General features: G+C 37.2%; 7 protein-coding genes across 7 annotated transcripts; 4 read left to right on the plus strand and 3 right to left on the minus strand. All coding sequences in view use genetic code 12, as the record gives it.

Annotated features, from left to right (window-relative positions):
- Positions 1-1,024: 1,024 nt before the first annotated feature.
- Positions 1,025-2,587, plus strand: SUC1.4 (Probable sucrose utilization protein; the record flags this gene model as incomplete). The annotated part of the gene is made up of 2 exons (XM_001385302.1): positions 1,025-1,240; positions 1,343-2,587. Coding segments are annotated over 2 exons (1,461 nt in total), but the record flags the coding sequence as incomplete, so codon positions are not given.
- Positions 2,588-2,837: 250 nt separating this feature from the next.
- Positions 2,838-5,309, minus strand: YIC1 (Alpha-glucosidase II; Alpha-xylosidase; the record flags this gene model as incomplete). The annotated part of the gene is made up of 1 exon (XM_001385655.1): positions 2,838-5,309. One exon carries the CDS (start codon positions 5,307-5,309, stop codon positions 2,838-2,840), a length of 2,472 nt encoding a protein of 823 aa, XP_001385692.2.
- A 761-nt stretch (positions 5,310-6,070) lies between these two features.
- On the plus strand, positions 6,071-7,600 carry MAL5 (maltose permease; the record flags this gene model as incomplete). Its single annotated transcript, XM_001385303.1, has 1 exon — positions 6,071-7,600. One exon carries the CDS (start codon positions 6,071-6,073, stop codon positions 7,598-7,600), a length of 1,530 nt encoding a protein of 509 aa, XP_001385340.2.
- Positions 7,601-8,726: 1,126 nt separating this feature from the next.
- MAL3 (maltose permease) lies at positions 8,727-10,472 on the minus strand (the record flags this gene model as incomplete). Its single annotated transcript, XM_001385656.1, has 1 exon — positions 8,727-10,472. The coding sequence occupies one exon, from the start codon at positions 10,470-10,472 to the stop codon at positions 8,727-8,729; it is 1,746 nt and encodes a 581-aa protein (XP_001385693.1).
- Positions 10,473-11,777: 1,305 nt separating this feature from the next.
- Positions 11,778-13,496, plus strand: AGL1 (alpha-glucosidase maltase; the record flags this gene model as incomplete). The annotated part of the gene is made up of 1 exon (XM_001385304.1): positions 11,778-13,496. One exon carries the CDS (start codon positions 11,778-11,780, stop codon positions 13,494-13,496), a length of 1,719 nt encoding a protein of 572 aa, XP_001385341.1.
- Positions 13,497-15,820: 2,324 nt separating this feature from the next.
- SUC1.2 (Fungal transcriptional regulatory protein) lies at positions 15,821-17,368 on the minus strand (the record flags this gene model as incomplete). Its single annotated transcript, XM_001385657.1, has 2 exons — positions 15,821-17,049; positions 17,152-17,368. Coding segments are annotated over 2 exons (1,446 nt in total), but the record flags the coding sequence as incomplete, so codon positions are not given.
- Positions 17,369-19,988: 2,620 nt separating this feature from the next.
- Positions 19,989-22,634, plus strand: SUL4 (Putative sulfate transporter; the record flags this gene model as incomplete). The annotated part of the gene is made up of 3 exons (XM_001385305.1): positions 19,989-20,127; positions 20,164-21,851; positions 21,918-22,634. The coding sequence occupies 3 exons, from the start codon at positions 19,989-19,991 to the stop codon at positions 22,632-22,634; spliced, it is 2,544 nt and encodes an 847-aa protein (XP_001385342.2).
- Positions 22,635-22,713: the final 79 nt, after the last annotated feature.

Below are 22,713 nucleotides of genomic sequence, written 5' to 3' on the forward strand. Positions count from 1 at the left end.
GTGGCTCCAGCAATCGTAACTCCAACAAAAGTATAATAAAAAAGTCACTATTTATCAATTGCCAAGATACTCAATCAAGCAGACGAATTTATAACTGAAATCAAACAGATAATATGCAAACTGTGAAATATCATGCAAGTTTCAATTATCTGATGCAAGATGGAGGCAACAAAGAGCTATCTTCATTGTCGTACTTGGCTTCATAATACTTCCATTTAGCAGTTGATGTTCTACCCTTCAAAGATAACACGTAAGTGGGTCATTTTTGGAGTTTGCCTGCTCAAGAATTAAATGTATTTTTGTCAGTAATTTAGGACAACAAAAGCATGTTAGTATGATCCGAGGCGAAAGAAAATACTGTTCTTGATAGCTTCAGTACGTAAGTCCTGCAAGATCTGCAGACAGCTAATGAGGGGCACTAGATGAAATGGTCGTTGCAACGGTCTCACTATTTTTCATTGCAGGATTGAATGTTGGATGGCTATGATGTCCTCATATACAGCATAAGTTTTTTCAAGCAGTTGGGATAGTGGATCAGGGTCTAATTTTCGGGAAGTCGGTGCAGTCATCTATGTCTCCATAATTTTTTGAACGTGGGGGATCCAATTATAATTGGGTGACGATTGGATTCAACAGCTACATTATTTTTGGAAATGAAAGGTGGCACAGAATCATCATTTTACTTACAATAGTCGATCGCAAGTGTAACCTTGGTAGTTGGATTTGCCCCCACCAAATAGCTCTTGGAAGGACTAATACGAGCTGTTTGGACCTTCTTCCAACGCGATCTCCACAAATTGGACTAAAAATATGCATAATCTAAATAATGGTGCGGAGAATGTCACTTGCGATCTCGCAAATTGTCAACCTTGGTTCATGGAAATATAAAGAATGAATTCGAAATCTTCGACGGCTATATGACTGGAGTTTAGCAGTACAAATAACTAATCAAATGTCATCTGCAAGAATAGCAGAGACAGTGAATTCGAACTCAACGGCCAAGCCGTCCACTAAAAGAAACGTACGATCCAAATATTCTCGTCCATGTGATGCTTGTGCTCATAGAAAGGTACGATGTACCGACAATCGACCCTGTAGTCGATGTATTGACTATGGTATTTCATGCACCAATACAAGAATCAGAAAGCGTAGTGGACCAAAACCCAAAATAATAAGTGAATTACCATTCAGCAATAATATTTCAACTTCACCTAAAGGTACTTCTCAATATTTGACAATAGTTACCACTGTAAGTGGAAGCAAGAAGGGTCAAGATTCATTAGATGAAGTTGAATCATCTATGGATAGTAATGTTTCAACATTCCTGAGATATGGCGGTGAGTTCATTCCAATAGATGACCTATATCCTTTTCTTCAATTCTTTCAAACATGGTACTATGGCTTATGGCCTGTTCTTTCAGTTGGATCACTTATCACAAATTTGACGACAATAACAGATAGAAGATCCCTAAACAAACAAACATCACCATACTACTCTTTGGGGCTCGCTCTTTGTGCTGCTATCTCGGGACAATTTGCTTTCTTGAGCAAGAGTTCGGATTTGCCACATATGACCACAACAGTAAGTGCCAGTCAACTTGCTCGAGCAGCATTGAATGTCAGAGAAACATTTGATCACAGAATGAAGCCAACCGAAGAAACATTGTTGACTTCGTTCTTTTTATATAATTATTACATTAATGTCAAAAATGGAACCGAAGCAGCAATAATGTACTTGAGGGAAGCAATTTCGATGGTCCATATATTAGGATTACATGATCCTCAGGCTTATTTGCAAATGTCTAGTGAGTCACTGCATCGTTTGAAGAAGACTTATTACCTACTTCTTGCAAGTGAAAGGTTCATGTGCATTGAAGATAACGTTCCAGTTATCCTCGATTCTAGTGTACCTTATCCATTGGTTGAGGATGATGAATATCCAGAATTATTAGCTGGATTTGTTGAAGTTGTCAAAATCTTTGCAATCCCTGATCGAAACTTTTTCGAAAAAATGAGTATCGCTAATAGGAGAACCGAAAATGTAAAGGATTACGAGATCTTCCAAAACTTCTTCCACCTCTCTGCAACTTCATTAAGCGAGGCATGGGTAAGAGAAGTGGACAAAAAGATTAAAGGAATAACTATCGTTGATTCAATGTCAGATATACTGAAGGTTAACTTATTGCTTTCTAAAGATTGGATGAGGTCGCTAATATGGAGAATTGCTTATCAAAATGCTCTCACATCAGCACTCAGAGAGAAAGATGATTGTCTAAGCTTGAATTATCCTATGACGATCGCTTATCAATTTCTTTCATCCACAAGCAATTTACCTGCTTTTGCATTTGAATGCAATGGGGCAGGTGTAGTTGTAAAATTATTAGATATTGCGAATGGATTGGGCGACTCAATGAACGATTTAAGTTCAATGGAAAGGACATATGACTTGTCATTATTTGAAAACGCATTAACGTCAGTTTTTTGTTTGATATCAAAGTTTAAGACAAAGGTAACTTTACCTGTCAGAATGTACCGCAAGATTGAGAATATGGTTAGTCGTTGGTCCATTCCAAGACAATTTCTGTCTTTTGAAACATCCAGGTTAAACGCAAAAATAATAGAACTTAACCAGTATGACGATATTGACATTAGTGACAACTATTATTGTAATGATGAGGAAGACCTAAATTAAACATAGCAACTGTATAATAAGATTACCATAATCTATGTTTGTTGATGACAAGAAAACGAAATAACTATCATGCACAGATAGAGATAAGTATAGCAAAAAAATATAGCAAAACATTTATTCTTCTAGTAATATAAAAATTGAGTATTTAGTTTAAAATTTTGAATTGCAAAACACCACTGTTGCACTCAAAAATAAGATTTCCAATAGTGCCGCTTCCTGATGGTTTGGATTTACCCTTCACAACTTCCACACCAGCATTCTTGCCTAAGAAGCTTACAAAATAAGGTGTCTTGAAATCTCCACTTACCTTGATTGTTAACAAATTATCTCCTTTAGAAACATCAATAGTGGTATCAATCTTTCCAAGCTTCTTACTATTTGGAATATTAGTTGAATTATTCCACGTTTTGTCAACATCAAATACGTTGAGCATAAATCTTTCATTCCAAGTGTACACAGGGTGTTCATTTTCAGCATCAGGACCAGACGTGACAATCACCGAGTTTGGACGAACTAAAATGGGCAAAGACGTATAACCATGAACTTCATTCATCCACTCGCCCACAGATGATCTAATTTTGCCATCCAAAAGACCATACCAAGAGCCCTTAGGTAAGTAGTAAGAAACCTCACCTTCATCTCCAGAAAATACAGGAGAAACCAACAAAGAATCTCCTAAAGTAAATTGAGAATCGACACTTACAGCAGTCTTGTCATCAGGGAATTCTAACATCATTGCTCTCATTACTGGAACTCCAGTCTCATGTGATTCAATAGCATGTTTGTAGATGTAGGGCATCAATGAAATCTTCAATTTGGTGAATTTTGCCAAAACTTCCGATGCTTCATCATCAAAATTCCATGGAACTCTGTAAGAGTTACTTCCATGTAGACGAGAATGAGAACTAAGCAAGCCAAATGCACACCATCTCTTATAAACTTCAGGGCGTGGATCACCTTCAAAGCCACCTATGTCATGGCTCCAAAATCCAAAACCTGATAATGTAAGACTTAATCCACCTCTCAATGATTCAGCCATTGCTTCAAAGGTGGACTCACAGTCTCCACCCCAATGAACTGGATATTGTTGACCACCAACTGTCGCACTACGAGCGAAGACGCAAGCATTATCTTTTCCTAGCTTCCTTTCCAAAAGTTCAAAAACAGTCTTGTTGTAAAGCAATGCATAATAATTGTGCATTGCCACAGAATCTTCACCACTGTGGTAGACGATATCCTTTACAGGAATTCTTTCACCAAAATCCGTCTTGAATGAATCTACTCCTAGATCGATTAAATGTTCAAGTTTGGATTGGTACCATTTGACAGCATCAGGATTAGTAAAATCAACAATACCCATACCTGCTTGCCACAAATCTGTCTGATAAGAAGCTCCATTGTTCACATTTGAGTTATACCTAATAAGATACCTCTTTTCATCTGCCTCCCTAAACAACATTGACTCTTGTGCAATGTATGGATTTATCCAAACACAAACCTTGACGTTGAATCTTGACTTGAGTTCCTTCAACATCAACTTGGCATCTGGAAAGTATTGAGGATCAAACTCAAAATCACACCATTGGAAACCTTTCATCCAAAAGCAGTCAAAATGGAAGGTGGTCAAGGGAATATCTCTATCCTTCATTCCTTGAATAAATGAACTCACAGTGTTCAAGTCATATTCAGTTGTGAATGAAGTAGTTAACCAAAGACCAAAAGTCCAAGCTGGTGGTAAAGCTGGTCTGCCAGTAAGCTTCGTATATCTCTTCAAAATAGTTTTTGGATCAGGACCATGAATTACATAAAATCTAATGCCTTCTCCTGGCACAGTAATATTAACCCTGGTTGTTCTTTCAGATTGTAACTCGAAAACAACGTTTGAGGAAGAATCAACAAAGATACCATACCCTCTGTCAGAAAGATAAAATGGAATATTCTTGTATGTCCATTCACTCAGAGTACCTCCGTCTTCATTCCAAATTTCAACTCTTTGACCGTTCTTAACAAAAGGACCAAACCTCTCTCCCAATCCAAATAATCTTTCACCAACAGAAAGATGTAATTGGGCAGTAGTATATGTAGTATAGCCTCTTGGAGTGGAGCTGTGAGGAACACGAGCGTCCTTAACCCATCCCAATGACTTGTACCCTAACTTTGTTAATAGTTTACCTTTTGTACCCAAAAACTCAAACGTCGCTGGCTTGTTAGAGACATTCACCGAAATATCACCCTCCGTTTCCAAACTCGAGAAGTCATCAGAAACTGAAGTTGTAACATCAGGACTATCTTTTTCGTTCAAACCAAACCGAGGTTCGCTGTGGTTGTTATACCCAGATAGGTGATGATAAGCTTCAAACTTCACAATACCTTCCGAAGGTGAAGATATAGTAGAAGTAATAGTTGGATTATTCAAAGTATCACCTCTTTGAGAAATTCTTTGAGTTGCAGATACAGTCTGAATGGAACTGGGATCTTTAACTACAGTTTTGACATTTTCTAATGCCCAACGGAGATTAATACCATGTTTCAATTCCCACATCCCGCGGGTGAACCGTGTGTCTGAATCGATCAGACGATCCAACGAATAATATTCCATGTTTTGATGGTTGCTCATTTTCAAGTTGTCATTTTAAATTTCAGAAATGATACATCTTGGAATTATTATACAATATATACTTCAAGCTACATCGTAATAACGCTACCTAAGTGACGATATTCTCACAATATAATTGGGGTCTTAGACTTTAGTTCCGCTTATTTGGCTCAATTTCGGAATAATCAGCAAGGAAATTATATAACAGAGAGTGGGGCACTACCCCCCTTCGAGGACGAACAATGGAAAAAAAGTGGGGCCGATAAATCTTACTTTTCAAAATATAGTGAAGAAAATATATTATTCCGAAGTTATTCCTTCTTTTGTGGAGATCTGAATGCGTAACTACAGCCAAGCCCGACTTCCATTGACAAGCCACTTTCAATTAATGTGTGGTCATTCCTGTCCCGAATTTAATGCGAAGATTTTCCTCACTGAAAGAAATGTGTACCTTAATGCTGTTCTTGATAGTCCTGTACCGAAGACAATCTGAAAAAAATACGTAATGATCTTGAATTCAACTGTGTGGGGTCAATATTGTGAGACAATTGCAAATATACACGTCCAAAAAGCGATATATAAACCAACTGGACTACGCTTCCAATAAATGTTAAATTGTCGATGTTAACAACAAAATAAGAACAATGGGAACTGACATAAAGTCCAAGACGCTAGTTGAACATGTTGAAGACATTTCTTCTACAGATTTGAAGATTGAAACTCATCAAAGCGAAGCAGATTTGAAAGACAGAGCCAGAATTGCTGCTGATGAGCAACATGAAATGACACTTAGTGAAGCGTGGAAAGATCACAAACCGGCAATGCTTTGGTCCATCGTATTGGGTGCTACAATCATTATGGAAGGTTACGATTGTATTTTGACAAGCTCTTTTTATGCCTACCCTCAATTTAAGAAGGTTTTTGGAGATCAAATAGTCGCTAAAGATGGGTCAATTCTGTACGAATTAGCCACTAGATGGCAAATTGGTCTTGGATGTGCTAGCACTGTTGGGACAATGATAGGTGTCTTCTTCAATGGTTATTTGGCAGAAAGATTTGGTCACAGAATGGTGATTCTTGTGAGTTTGACTTTTATGGCAGGATTTCTCTTCATTGTGTTCTTCGCAAAAACAATAGAAGTTCTTTTAGTTGGTCAAATCTTATGTGGTATTCCTTGGGGAATTTTTGCTACAATGGGTATATCTTATGCATCGGAAATACTTCCACTCCAATTAAGAGGTTATCTTACATCAATTATTAACCTATATTGGGCTACAGGTCAATTTGTTGCAGCTGGGGCTTTGCAAGCATTAGTGAACAATGATACCAAATGGTCTTACAAAATTCCATACGGTCTACAATGGATGTGGATTCCACCTTTATTTATTATGACTCTATTGGCTCCAGATTCTCCTTGGTATCTAATTAGAAAAGGAAAAATCGAACAAGCTGAAAAATCTATCAAACGTTTGGGTTCCAAAAGAATTGCAGATAAATCAAAAACAACTCTCGCATTGATGATTCATACTAACAAGCTTGAAAAGGAGCAACAGTTAGCAAATCTTGAATCAACTAGTGGCTGGAAAGGTTATATTCAATGCTTTCAAGGGGTTAACTTGCGTCGAACAGAAATAGTTTGTATTGCCTTTGCTGGTCAAGTTCTATCTGGTTCAACTTTTGCTTATTCTCCAAGCTATTTTTTTTCACAAGCTGGCTTGAATAGCAGCGAAACATACAAATTAAATTTAGGTACAACTGCAATCGCATTTAGTGGAACTGTATGCTCTTGGTTTCTCTTAGCAAGGTTTGGAAGAAGAACAATCTATGTCACAGGTTTTGCTTTTCTTGTCTTATTTTTGTTTTTAATTGGTGTTTTAGCAAAGCCAGCGGAATCAAATGGTACAGTGAAATGGGTTCAATGTGGTTTAACTATGCTTTGGGTTAGTACCTATGCTTTAACGATTGGTCCACTTGCTTTCACAATTTCTGCTGAGATGTCAGCAACGAGAATTAGATCGCAGTCTGTTTGTCTTGCAAGAAATTCCTACAATCTTGTCAATCTAATTTCGTACATTGTTGAACCCTACCTTATTAACCCAGGATCAGCAAACTTGAGGGGGAAGACTGCTTTTGTTTGGTTTGCTACAGCACTTCCAACTTTTATTTGGAGTTATTACAGGTTGCCTGAAACAAGAAATAGAACTTACGAAGAACTTGACTTGTTGTTCGAGAAAAGAGTTCCCGCTAGACAATTTGCAAGTTATGATCTTTATTCAGGAGATACTTCTGAAATCGAAAAGTTTGAAGAATAATACTTCAAACTTTTCTTTTTAGTTTTTGAAAATAATGATCAATTTTATTTTTATGATTCACTACTCTATTAATATGAGGCAAACACACGATGTTACGAAAACCTTCAGTTTATGTACGTTCATGTAAACTACTCAACCAATATCTTACTCGCAAGAAGATGCAGTTCTTCCAATTCAGGAAATCAATTCTCGAAAATCTATCATGCCAAAGATCAAACTAGATAGGCATTTGAAATAATGAGAATTTATCAACCAGCTTATTTTCAAAAAGATTAGATTTGCAAAAGAAATGTCACCTTAAGATTATAATAACTCCCTGTTGATAAAGTTTTTTAAAAAAAATGCAATGGGAAACCATTAGCAGTTGAAATATTATATTCAGGTAGCTGCAACTTTCAGAAATGAATATTTTTGCATTGTATATATTAAAGGTTTCAAATCAACCGACATAGCTTAAGCTATCCTTAAATGCTTTTGGTTAACTTAGCACTAGTTTACAGAAAGTTTCACACCATTTAAGTTTTAGAATTGTTATCTTCAATTATTTTCTTTTGACCAGAATACTTGGGAGGGTCTTGAAATTCACTAAAATATTATGAGCAGCAACAGCCTTTCAAATTGGAATATAGGAGTGTCACCTATTTCTACGTAGTCGAATTCTTGGTCACGCTGGACTATATTATTGAAGAAATAAGGAACCAGAACTACCTGAAATGATATAGGATACTGTTGAAGCTCAGAAATATTCATAGTGTCTTACGTGTAATAACTGTTAACAGTAAAGGTAGAACTTGTAAGTTGTTCTAGTTATCGTGACAACATTTTGATGAATTGGTATATATTGACTATCTCAGTTTCTAGAATAATTCTTCTTGGTAGAGGAATGGATAGTAAAAAGTGAACTAAAGACCCAAATTTGCTAATTAGACATTCTATATTGTATGACAATGTCAAATAAAGAAGAATGCTGGCAATGCTTATATGTTATTGGTTATTAGTCCAATGTTCTACAAAAGGCACAATTTCGTGGAGAAATATATCTCTTCATAAAACATTGGTTTAATTAAAGCGTCATTGGTTATATAAATAACATTCCATATAAAAAAATTCATATACAAAAGTAATATCAACGGTTTTGTTCAAGAATATCATAATTGGTTTTGTCGACATGCTCAATAATCTGTTTAATACCAGTTGCACCATATTTTTCCATCAACTTTCCAGCATCAAATACCTCAACGTCGGTGCTATTAAATTTGCGAGAAGAAACTCCATCTTGGAATAAAATATCCAATTCAGCATAAGTCCTGTTTTTAGTTTCAGGCAATTCAAAAAAGACCCAAACAGAACCAACGAAAGCAGTTCCAGCCCAGAAAAACCCAGTTTTGGCTTTCCAATTCCAAGCAGTTGGGCTCAACATGTAAGGAGTGACCACACCAGCAACAATGTGAGCAACGTTGTAAGTATTTCTGGCAAGCATAACAGTCTTGGTACGCAACTTGGAAGATGGCATTTCAGCAACAATACAGTAGCACATTGGACCCACTGATAAATCATAAACAAATGTAAAAAGTAATAGGAGAGTACCGACACCCCACTTTGCACTTTTAGAGCTGGAGGTTCCCAATCCTCCTACTAGCAACATCAAAAGGCTCATTGTACTTAACCCGGTTAAATAAATTTTTCTTCTTCCTACCTTTTGGGAAAGAAACCAAGAACTAACAGTACCAACAATACCTAAACAGTATTGTATGATAGAAAAAGTAAATGACATACTAACAGGTAATCCCGCTTGTTGGTAAAATACAGTTGAATAGCCCATCAAAGAAGATCCACAGAAACATTGAAAAAACCAAGTCAAACCAGCAATTCTAGTTCGTCTCCAGTTTGTTCCCTTGAAACAATCGCTAAAATTTCCAACATCTTTTGCATCTTCTTCTCTGACAGTCATCTGGATTTTTGTCAACATTGCTTGGGATAATACATCTTTGTCTGGCATGAGTGGATTCTCAGACAAAAGACGCTTCAAGGAATTCTTAGCATCCTGATCTCTTCCTCTTTTGACTAAGAACCATGGTGACTCAGGAGCAAGGTATACACCGATGATTAACGGAATTGGCCATACCCATTGAACAGCAAAAGGAATTCTGTATGAATTCGGCGTTTCTGACATACTAGAAACAGCCTTAAGCACACCAGAACCAAGCAACTGGCCAAATACCCAACACATATTGACATACGTAGTGAGATATACACGCAAAGTTGTTGGAGCAACTTCACTGGCGTATGTAACAGTTAATGTTTGATAAGAGCCCCAGTTGATCCCCAAAAGAACGTATGCAAGCAACAAAACTTCCTTGTTAGGAGAGAAAAACTGAAGAAAAATCAAAGCTATGGAAGAAGCCAAAGCTGTCATTAAAGTTTTTCTGTAACCATAAATATCAGCTACAAAACCAGAAATTGCAAGTCCAATAACACAACCACTATTATAGCCCATATTCAAACCAGTTTGCCATTTAGCTTCGATAATATATTTGTTGAGTCTTTTATCGAAGTGACCAAACTTTTTGTTGAACGCCTGAAAACCAAACAAAGAATTCAAAAGGTAAGTATCATATCCCTCCATTACCAAAGCAGTAGAGAGAATGATGGACCACATTACTGCCTTTGGAAATGTTTTTAAACCTTCTCTAAGTGGCATTCTTTTTTCATTGTGATCGTTATCTCTAGCCTCATTGGACATATCTAAGAACCTAGACACATAGTCGTCTACTGAATTCAAGGACGAGTCATCAGAGGCCTTTTTAGCAACTGAGTTCACTATGACGACCTTTTCTGGATTTTTTATATCTTCAACAAACACCGAGCTCATTTCGTTTGTCTAAATGTTACTGAGCAATAATTAATATAGCTGAAGAGAAACTGAACCAGGAAGTGGTCCTTTTATATTTTGACCAGCCTGACTTCCAGTGTCACTTATATGCAGATTTGGTACCAATAACTTCACCATCTCAAAAGGGGAGAATACAGGCAGAGGTGTCATATAGTTAGATAGCACACAAATTTACATAATTGTAGATTTAACAACATATACGAACTTGAACGACTGTTTTAACAATAGAAAAATGCATCTTTCGATCATGCCCGCACGAATTGACAAATTCTTCGCGCGCTCTGTACACCATACCCCACAGGAAAAAGATTTTTGAATTCAATTCTTGGCAATTCAGTTTGGACAGCCTCAAAAGTTTATGGTACGAACTTTGACTATGTTTCTCTATCATTTCATTGCAAAACGCTTCTTGATGAACTTTACCGTTAGCATAGAATGAAGCAGATTTTGAATCAGATTCTTGTCGTTTTCTATCTTTTGCTGATTTATCTTAGGTCTTGAATCGATCAAACAGTTCGCTTAGCCAACTTTATCCAAAGGGGCGGAGAGTACTGTCACATCGGAGATTCGATCTCGAACGTTATATTCTCACCACCCCACCTTTTTGAAAAAATCTTCTCCATTTTTCGCACCAACTGCACTTTTATGGCAAAACCTTCCGTCATAAATGCCTTTGGAAATATAAGAGCTCTGTGTAAATGTAGAAAAATGAACAAATCCAACTCACAGTCTGTGGTGTGGGTCTTGGCCGTGGAAGTACATGCAATCTTGAAGCTAAACTTTGCTTCAGAGGATTTTGTCGCCCTGGTCCGATCCAACGATAAGCCTTCTTTTGCAAGCACTCAGTATAAATGTTCAGCATGGAGGATTATCTCGTTGAGGGTTCATTCCCCACCCCCTCACACCTGAAAATAATTCATTTGCATTACTTTATCGATTCTGGAAAATTGTTGCGCCCTTTCACAAATTATAGATAGTTTGTGGAGATGCAGAAAAAATAATTACGAAAAACGCGGATAGATTTGAAGTTTTCTCCCGAATCTTCGTTTGACATACATCGATATATCTAGTATTCTTACTCGTCTCTGTTTGATTCTTACTTGAAATTAAAGTGGTCTAAATGTGGGGGTGGCATTACGAGACTAAGAGTTTTGATCCGATATTTTTTCCATATTTGATTACTTCAAAGCTGGTACAGTATAAAAGCTAACTAAGCCCTCGAAGAAATAATGATCCATTTGCAACTATCAATCAGTAAAGAAATATAAAAAGTTCAACTACAACATGACAATTACTCGCAACTGGTGGAAAACCTCCACCGTTTATCAGATTTGGCCAGCTTCTTATAAGGACTCTAATGGTGATGGAATTGGTGATATTAAAGGTATTATCTCAACTTTGGACTATCTCAGAGACTTGGGGGTTGATGTTATTTGGTGTAGTCCGATGTACGACTCACCACAGGATGACATGGGTTACGACGTTAGAGACTATGAAAAGGTATATCCAAAATATGGTACAAACGACGATATGCAGTTACTTATTGACGAGTGTCACAGTCGTGGTATGAAATTGATTTTGGACTTGGTTATTAACCACACTTCAAGTGAGCACGTATGGTTCAAGGAATCGAGATCCTCCAAGACAAATCCAAAAAGAGATTGGTATATTTGGAAACCACCCAAATACGATGAAGAAGGCAACAGACGCCCACCCAACAATTGGGCATCTTACTTCTCTGGTTCTGCTTGGGAGTACGATGAGCGCACAGATGAGTACTACTTGAGACTTTTTGCCAGTTCCCAGCCAGACCTAAATTGGGAAAATGAAGAGACCAGAAATGCCATCTACGAATCTGCAGTGAAGTTTTGGTTGGACAAAGGCGTAGATGGGTTCAGAATCGACACTGCTGGTTTATACTCTAAGGTTCAAACTTTTCCAGATACTCCGATCATCTTTCCAGAGGAAGAATTTCAATCGAGTAAGTTGTACAGTCAGAATGGTCCCCGTATTCATGAGTTTCACAAGGAAATGTACTCAAAGGTCACAAGTAAATATGATGCAATGACAGTTGGCGAAGTTGGTCATTGTTCTCGCGAAGACGCCTTGAAGTACGTAAGTGCTAAAGAGCATGAAATGAACATGATGTTTCTTTTCAATAAAGTGTGGGTCGGATGTGACAGAAACGATCGTTGGAAATTTGATGGTTGGAAATTGACCGATTTTAAGAAGGCCGTTGAAATAGATTGTGATTTCATTGCTGGGACAGATGCTTGGTCAACCGTTTTCATTGAAAATCATGACCTTCCCAGATGTGTTACTAGATTTGGAGACAAAAAACATCGTTCCCAAGCTGCTAAGTTACTCTCAATTTTAGGTACTACATTGACTGGTACACTCTTTATCTATCAGGGCCAAGAAATTGCCATGGAAAACTTGCCAAGAGATTGGTCAATTGATGAATATAAAGACATCAATACAATCAACAGATACAAGGAGTTCAAGGATAAATATGGAAATGATCCTGATTTCAAGGAAAAAGAGGAAAAGTTGATGGATATAATTAATCTATTGGCTAGAGATAATAGCAGATCCCCAGTTCAATGGGATGCATCTCCAAACGCTGGATTTACCACAGGAATTCCATGGACAAGAGTCAATGAGAACTATACCACAATCAACGTTGAAAGTCAAATTAGAGATCCAAATTCTGTTTTAAACTTCTACAAGAAGTCTATTCAAATTAGAAAAAGTTATCAAGACTTGCTCATTTTTGGAGATATGAAGATCTTAGATTATGAAAATCAAAAGACCTTTACCTACCTAAAGTTGAACGAGAATGCTTTATCGCCAAAAGCTTATATTGTCTTGAATTTCTCCAATGAAGAAGTCAACTTTGAAAAGTTGATTAATGGTGATTTTGAACTAGTTCTCAGTAATGTAGATGTTATCAATGAACAGAAATTGTCTCCATTTGAAGCACGTCTTTACATTGTTGATTAATTTAAGATAACCCTTAGTATAAGAACTTTAGTGCTAAATTTCTATGGCAACGATTAGACACCACTGAATCTTCTTCAGTAGTCTGGTTCTCTTTATATACTTATGCTTGCTTTAAGGAATTCAGGATGCATGAAAATCTAAGTTCTGATGTTTCTTATTTGATCTTCACCAACAGTTTTAACTTTCTGTTCAATTTAAAAAACTTCATTGATAAAATTTTATTCTTGACTCAATTTCTTAGGACTGGATGTATTGATTTGCATGCCCAACTTCTTGGGAGTACTCATGATGTATCATCAATATATAACAAACGAGATGTCAATTTTTGATAGAACAATCTGAGGGCAGCCAATTGTTAAAAAGTTGAGAAATCGAGCTAAGGAGTCTCTACTAAAAAATATGAACTAATCAAAAATAAAATTTCAAAATAGCGCTTCCAAATCAACTTGAATTTACCATTACTGGGTGCTATGCCTGATATTTTAACTCACAATTGTGCTGGATAATCTTAGATATATTAGTTGGTGTATTATTGTTGATGTCCTGTTTCCCTGATCCAAATATTGTATTCTTAATTCTGAATTGATAAATAGTTCAGGCACCAAAGAAATATATTTCAAAACCATATAGTACCGAAACAATTTAATTCTTTATTTATGAATATTTGAAATTATTGAATACAAATAGATTTATATATTTATCAGTACTTATTTTTCTACTAAGTGGGTCGTTTAGGAAAATTTATTTCTTACAAATACTAAGCTTTTGGATTTCAGTTAATCAAATATAATTATTTTGACAAAATTAAAAATGAGATGAATTTTTTTGTATACTATTGAAGGAGAGCAATGGATAATTATAGAATCGATAGTCAAAAAATAATATATGAACGAATGTACATTAAAGGTATTGCGTAATAATTTTGGAAAATGAAAATTAGATACAGGAATAATAAAAAACTAATTACGAATGATTAGATAATAAAGGAATTAATTATTAAATAGCAATAGTACTTAATTGAAGATTCCTGGGAATAAATCTCAAGAGATAAGAGAATATGGATTAAAAATATGGAGTTTAACAAGGATAAAATGATTTCAAGAATTACAAATGAAGCTAGCTTAATTTATTAAGAAAATCAATTATTTGTTGAGTTTAGCATTTTTATATTGTTTTCAAATATTTTTTCCTAATAAAGGAAATGAATATTTGCTGCTATCGAAACATCAGGATTGTAACTAACTGAAAACACGGGCCAGTGATTTTATCTGCTGTTGTCAATACTTTGGTGTCTTTGTAACCATACAATAAACAGATAATGGACTTGAAATTGTGAATATTAATTTAATAATTATTAAAAAAAAGGTTCATGTCTATTTAATTCTAAGTCAGTTCTATTTGGTGCACTATATTTAAGTAATTTTTAACAGGTGTGAAAAGTATGTATGGATAAATGCATGTAATGTGATCTAGGAATTTTATATTACTACAGTTTTACCATTATTTTTGTGCTAGTTGGTACTAACAAGTGACATTACTTTTGCAAATCTTTATTTAATCTGTTAATTGTTGTCAAATTCGTCAGCGCCCTTTCAATTATGGTTTTATTTAGTATCCATATGTTACTATAGATGACAGTTTAATGTGATGTGGGCTATCCAAAACCATTAGTTTTATCTTTTATAAATGCATCACTTAGCAATGCTCTCTTTTGTTATTTGTAATTTTTCATTGTTTAACTTGTACTTATTAAGTCAATGATTGTATATTCTCATATAATAGTTCTATTGTATTCCATATTTTCTTCGAGTAATTTAAAGTTACTAAGAAGTACTGTTAGTATTATAACTGTTTTTCGCAAGATAAGACTTGCCTATTTTCCAAATTTCAACGTATTATCAGGACCAAAATCTCAATGAATCACAAATGTTTCTGAGATAATGCTCTTTTCAATGGAACTTCTGTTGGAAAATAAGTTCAGGAACTTGTTATTTATTCTTTTTGAAATTGGTAATTATCCGGACAAGTTCTCCTCCGTCACACTACATGTATATGTGGATCAAATCTTTCCATAATAAAGCCATGACAGTAGTATTTGACGATCTGAGGGTGCTTGAATTATAATCATAAGTTCCAAAAAAAGTTGGTTTCTCTCATGAGGGTTCATGGAAATAGATTACCCTTTTTCAATAGACCACTGATTAACTCCATACCACTATACTTAGAGAATCCTCAGGTGAATTACTGGAATTTCCTTCTGGCTCAAGCGTCTTGGATACGTGACCTTCAAGATCTCGCTCAGGACTAGACACCGGCGAAAACCTCATTTTTGGAATAGGGCTTGCATTGACAATGCTCTCAATCTTATGATACAACTGCATAGGCAAACTAACATCTATCTTAAACCTGGAGATGAACCAAAATATCGAATTCAAAGCATTCAGACATGCAAACGTATCGTAACCATCCTTTAAGAAGGCGAGATCATTCATTGTATCAGCCATCCCATTAGCTATTTCTAGCAATTTAACAACAACTTGGGGTCCATTCGATTCGAATGCATACATTGGCAAGTTACTAGTAGAAGCCAAGAACTCGTATGCAATAGTAACAGGATATTTGACACTAAGACAGTCAGCGTCCTCTCGATTATAGGTTACGAGTCCATTTTGGAAAGCTACATGCCAAACCAATGACCTCATCCAGTGTTTAGAGAGCAAGAAATTAGCCTTCTGAATATCTGCAGCACTATTTTTTATGGAAATTCCTTTGATTTTATTGTCAACATCTATTACCCATCCTTCGGTAATGTTGTTTATCGGGAAATGGAAGAAATTTCTTAGATTATCGTAATTACTCCCAGTATTATGCAACATCCTCATTTTTTCAAAAAATGAACGATCTGGAATCGAGAATATCTTAATTAGTTCAGTGAAACCAGTCAATAGGTTCGAATACTCTTCATCTTGAGACATCGGAAATTGGATGGTAGAGTCCAAAATGACAGGCATTCCCTTTTCAATGCACATGTATCTTTCTGTGACTAAGAGAATATAGTATATCTTTCGTAAACGATGCACCTCAGTAGGACTCTTATTTAAGTATGTGTCTGGGTCCTGCAAGTTCATGATTTGTGCCATAGATATGGCTTCTCTTAAGTATGTAATAGCTGCATTAATTCCACCTTCATTATGGAAGTAGTACACGTACAAGAAAAATGAAGTTAACAAAGTCTCACTAGTTGGATGGAGGAGATGCTCATATTCATTCCGAATTCTGAGAGCTGCTAGCACATAGTCTCGACCCCGGACTCCCGTTGGTAGGTGTATTATATTTGGGTCTTCACTTATGAAGGCAATCTTTCTCGATATTGCCGCACAAACTGCCAAACATAGAGCATATGAGACTGAACCTTCTTGATCGAGTACTTCCCCAGGTTCAAGAATGGTTAACTTGGTGACTAAATGAGTCACTGACAATACTGGCCACAAACTGTAGTACCAGGTTTGATACACTTGAAGATATGGGAGCAAGATACTCATTGGGATTAGTTCTTTCGTTATGGGCTTGGAAGGCTCAAAATAAGTAGAATAAATTGGTGCTGGAATGGGTTCTGATTGTGGCTGTGGGACGTTAGAAGGAAAAAAGTCTACACCTGGAGGCGGTTTGTTGGTGTGAGTTCCAGTTTCCGAGAAGAGATCAAGATGCACTGTTCTGAAGTAGGTCTGATCTTCATTTTTCTTCGACTTTGGTCCCGACTTCTTTTTGATCCTGTTATTGGTACAAGGGATGCCCTTCTTAACACATCTGGTGCAAGGTCTTGAGCCTGAACATTTAACCTTTCTCACCGAACAGCCATCACAAGGACTGATACTTTTTGAATTCTGGGACCGTTTGGTGTTTTTGGTTGATGCTAGGCTCGCGGGGCTCAACTTCTTAGAGGAATCTCTTCCCTTGCCAATTGCAATTGACAAGTCTTTGGAAGTGAGTGGTGGAGACATTGACCAAAACTAAAATGAAAAAACAAAGATCGATTGAAGTTTTAAGGTCAAAACGGGTGTTTTTGCCGCAATCGTATAAAAGTGAAAAATACCGTGTGGAATAATGTGACAAGTCAAAACATATGAAGTCTTTCTGTTGTCCAAACACCTCTAATGGGTTCGTAAACTCGAATGACTGTTTGGGAATTTATATGCGCATTTTTTTAAAGATCTTCAAAAAAATTTGGAGTGCAGCAGCTCCGTCGTAGACTTTTGTTGATCAGCAACAGGGAGATCAGCAACTGGGAAAATGGTACTAGGGCATATGCAATTCGTTGTCCACGGCTTGTAACATTTATTATCTTGAGGTCTTCAGGCAAATAAAACTTAGTCGATGATCTTGGATGCTTTCGGCTCAGTAATCAGATATTCTGAAGATCTCCGGGTCAACAGTAACTAGGTATGGTGATTACCCTTCATTGCCATCCAAAAACGAGCCCAACAGCTCCGAAATATCTGCCGTTATTTTTCTTTCTTTCAAATGGACTTCAGCCTGGATTGCAGGTACGGTGCTCGTGCGCTAAAACTGGGGTAACCTTTGTACTATCAGTATGCATGTACGTATTGCCCACTTCGCCCTTGTAATCAACCACCATATGGATGGGTGCAAATTATTACATACCTTTTGCAGGTCCAAAGAAATGTGTATTTGAGCCTACCTTCCAAGAATACCCATAAAAACCATTTCTGGAAAAAGGCAAGAATGCCAACCCTGTCTTCAACTTTGGCCTGGGACAGTCCACAAATCCAGAGTAGCCCCTACAATCCAGTTAACACAAACGCACAGGCAGAGAGTGTTTCCGATGTACACAATGAAATAATGATGCCAGGATCTTTTCGTATATATTATTCAATACTCCAACCAACAAACACACAAATGGGAGTTATGAGTTCAGAGATACCTGCCTTGATCACCTCGGAGAAGAAATTGGCACTATGCACACAATCTCGAATCTAGAGCCAAACCTTCGAAAACGTTATGAAAGCGAACAGCAATGAACAAAAGTTATGAAATATGTTATAGCAACAACAAATAAAATCCAAATAGAGATCAATTGAAAAAAGTACCAGCTTCGCAGAAAACTTGCCATTCAGAGAAATACCATGAAAATCACAGAAAGACTCTTTATTGTACTCAATCTCCGAGTCTTTCTACTTTTGGTAGACAACTTTGCAAATTCATTCTGTAAGGTATCGAGGGATGATGCTGCAGATTTGATGGGTTTGCACCATAATATCATGAATATCGTTCTCTATATCATGTAGAGAACTCAGAAAGTCTATATAGCCAACGATAGAGTGAACAGGGCTAGAGACAGCCGAATCAAGAAAATCAGTAGAAGGCACATACTCATTCATTATAAGACCCTTTCGGGACTCATGAGATTCCTCTCATTCTTTGACAAACAATTGATTAATTCCTTGAGGAGTTCCTTCTCTGTTCTTAACATTGACAACTTTTGTCCTATGACACCAGCACATACGGTGATTTTTATCAGCTTACAGTCTTGACACCAATTACGTACAGGTTGCAACCATAAAGGATTGCGAAAAGTCCGTTCTGAAACTAGTCCATAGCGTGAGTGTACTTATTTTGAGAGTGACAGTTTTGGAGTTTAGGAAGGTAAAAATTCAATCTCGGGGGTATAAATTGCGGCCATTTTTATTTAAACACTAAGAAAACCTACAGTCAAAAATTTTAATGATTTGTACGCTAGCCAATATATGAGAGTTGGATGGAAAACGAGTTCGCAACTGTTAAAACCGAGGAAAAAGTAGAACTTAAGCACGACCAATCTTTATTTAGCATATATCAGCATGTGCTATCATCAACTACAGCAATACGTCATACACTATTCATAAGCAACTTGTATGTGATATCCATACCGATGCCGAATCCATCTAAGCCATGTCCTCTTTTCTTATATCGGAGTACAACGAGACAATCATGAAATACTAAAAATTTGCTGCTCACGTGGACAGGTAACTGCTCCATAGTTCTACGCTATAAATATTGACGTCATTTATGCCCCACTGTTTTCCAATGATAGTCATACTTGAGCCAGTCAGCTAGCATCGATGCAAATTTTCATCGGCCGTTAACTCTCTATCACACGTGAATCCGTACATGTATGTACATGCTTATCAGTTGGGGTCGTTATCTAGAGTTTACCTAGGTCTGTATCCTCGTTTCTCATATCTGTCCAACAAATTTGGTGTACATTTTTCACTAGCCTAACAGGTAAAGCACACCAGTAGCCATACAAAAACCACCATACTTTCGTATTGAAACCAAATTGACACCATTTCTCTATCTTACTTGATAGGATACCATCCAGATATATATTCAACGCTTTGCCTTTATTTTATCATAATGTCGAAAGCGGCCAATTCGTCTTCACAAAGACTGTCAGTCAGATCTCTGGCCAGAACGCCGGTAGTCGAAAACAGAATGACTAGTCCCAATCCTTCTATTCGTCACATCTCCAGCAAAAGAGTCAACGCCGTCAGCTTCGATCGCCAACTGCTTCTTGACAGAGAGAGCCCACAACAGGACTATCTGGGCATAACAAATTCACTATCGCCACGGAGTTCCAATACCAAATGGGGATCGACTCCCATGGGAGGTTTCTCATCCCCTCCTACTAAGAACATAGCACCTGCTTTACACAGACACCTTGTAGATACTGCTGATGTAGAATCTGTTGTTTATAGAAGTACACCTACGGTTCACCATTCCAGCAGTCTTCACTATGTTAATCCTCCTCCTCCAGGTTCAGATTCAACATCTCCTTCAGGCGATTACAACGAAGGCTACAGCGACTATATGCCAGCAACTACGAGACACCTTGAGAACTTGGAGTGGAACGACATTCTTCCATACTACTTGCCATGCATGTCATGGATAAAAGAGTACAATTTTCGCTATTTTGTTGGGGACCTCATCGGTGGATTGACGTTGGTCTTTTTCCAACTACCACTTTCGCTTTCTTACGCAACAACCTTGGCGAAAGTGCCAGTACTCTCAGGTTTGTTGTCGCTAGGTGTGACTCCCTTGATCTACGCTGTATTCGGAAGTGTTCCCCAGATGGTTGTTGGTCCAGAAGGTCCTATATCGCTTATTGTTGGCCAGGCTGTGGAGCCGCTTTTGCACCATTCCAACAAGAAGCATTTGGACCCGCTTGAGTTTGTAGTGGCTATAACTTTTGTGAGTGGAGCGAGTCTTCTCGGGTTTGGCTTAGGAAGATTTGGCTTCTTAGATAACGTTCTTTCTGCTTCTTTGTTGAAGGGATTCATAAGTGGAGTCGGTATCGTTATGGTTATAAACGCTTCGATCGTAGTTTGTGGATTAGAGAAACTACTTCAGGAAATTGCCGATGACCCCAATGAAATGGATATCCATTCCCCTTTTGACAAAGTACGATTCTTCATTCACCACTACCAAGAAACAAACCCTTTGACTTTTAAGATCAGTATGACAGGGTTTGTCATCATTATGGCATTGAGAATATTCAAGAAATATGCCGACAAAAGGCCCGATAAAAGATTCAGAAATGCAGCCTACATCCCAGAAATCTTATTGGTTGTCAGTATTTCAACATATCTTTGTTCGAAGTTGCGCTGGGATCTCGATGGTATTTCTATCATTGGAAAGATCAAAAATGACGGCCTGGTAAAGCTTTATAACCCATTCTCCAAGAAGATCTTGCCATTGTACAAAACCCTCAGTACATCGGGATTCTTGTGCGCAATGTTAGGTTTCTTTGAATCTACCACTGCATCTAAATCATTAGGCTCTACTTACGATTTGCCCATTTCTTCCAACAGAGAGTTGGTTGCTTTAGGGTTCATCAATATTGTGGCATCTCTGTTTGGTGGATTACCTTCTTTCGGAGGTTATGGAAGAAGTAAGATCAATGCAATGTCAGCCAAGACCACCATGCTGGGTGCTATAATGGGGATTTGTACCTTATTTACCGTTTTCTTTCTTCTCGATTACCTTTACTTTGTTCCTGAGTGTATGCTCAGTGTGATTACAGCAGTGATCGGGATCCTGTTGATAGAAGAAGCCCCATATGAGTTATATTTCCATTGGCAAAGTGGGGGATACAACGAGTTGATCACATTCGCTGTTACTGTAATGACTACTTTGTTTTTCTCGATGGAAGGAGGTATTGCTGTTGGATTGGTGTATCTGTTGATTCGAGTAATTAGACATTCTGCGGAATCCAGAATTCAGATTTTGGGTAGATACCCAGGTTCGAACACTTTCCTTGATGCCGATATTCCTGATGCTTCCCTTCTTCATCTCCAAGTTCCAGATAGCATAGATGGACAGCTTAACGGAGTTGGTTCTTCAAGCTTTAGTGGATCTGAGAAGTTGCTCAACTCACAATTGAATGTATTTGCTGATGGAAATTTCACGCACTTGAATACTCATGTACTTGAAGAGATCGAGGGTTGTTTGATTATCAAGATTCCAGAACCATTGACATTCACCAACAGTAGCGACTTACGGACCAGACTTCAGAGAGTTGAAATGTATGGATCTACCAAAGCTCATCCTGCTCTGAAGAGAAGTAGAAGTCCAGCGATGACAAAGTACATTATCTTTGATTTGCATGGCATGACAGATATTGATTCGTCTGCAGCAAAGATATTGACCGAACTACTTACAAGCTACAAGAGAAGGAATATCCATTCATTTTTTGTTAGAGTGAACAAGAATGCCAGATTGAGAATACGATTACGCAAGACAGGCATAGTACAGATGCTTCTTGATGATTTAGAGGATGTAAAATACTTTGAAGCTCAAAAGAGATCTGTGTTCTCTCGGATGCGAGGACGTCGAAGCTTCTCTGAAATTTCAGCCGAATACAATGAAGAAGAAATAGCTAATATCCCTGTGGATTTAGACGATACTGCCGAAATTTACGATTTGATAGAAAGCAACGAAGAGCCCTACTTCAACCATATCAGTGATGCGTTGAAGGTCATTGATTTCTACGAAGTGAATGAATGTACTCGTACCAGCGAGTACTTAGAAGTGGATCAGATGGAGAGACGATCCAGTCTCCCAGAAGATATTCTTGTTTGACTGGCTGCAAAACTAGTTAAGACAATGTTATTTATTAGAATTGATGTATTATAGAGACATACTAGACGTGAATGTTTAT

The sequence above is a fragment of the Scheffersomyces stipitis genome, chromosome 6 (assembly GCF_000209165.1).
Source record: "Scheffersomyces stipitis CBS 6054 chromosome 6, complete sequence".
Taxonomy (NCBI): Eukaryota; Fungi; Ascomycota; class Pichiomycetes; order Serinales; family Debaryomycetaceae; genus Scheffersomyces; species Scheffersomyces stipitis.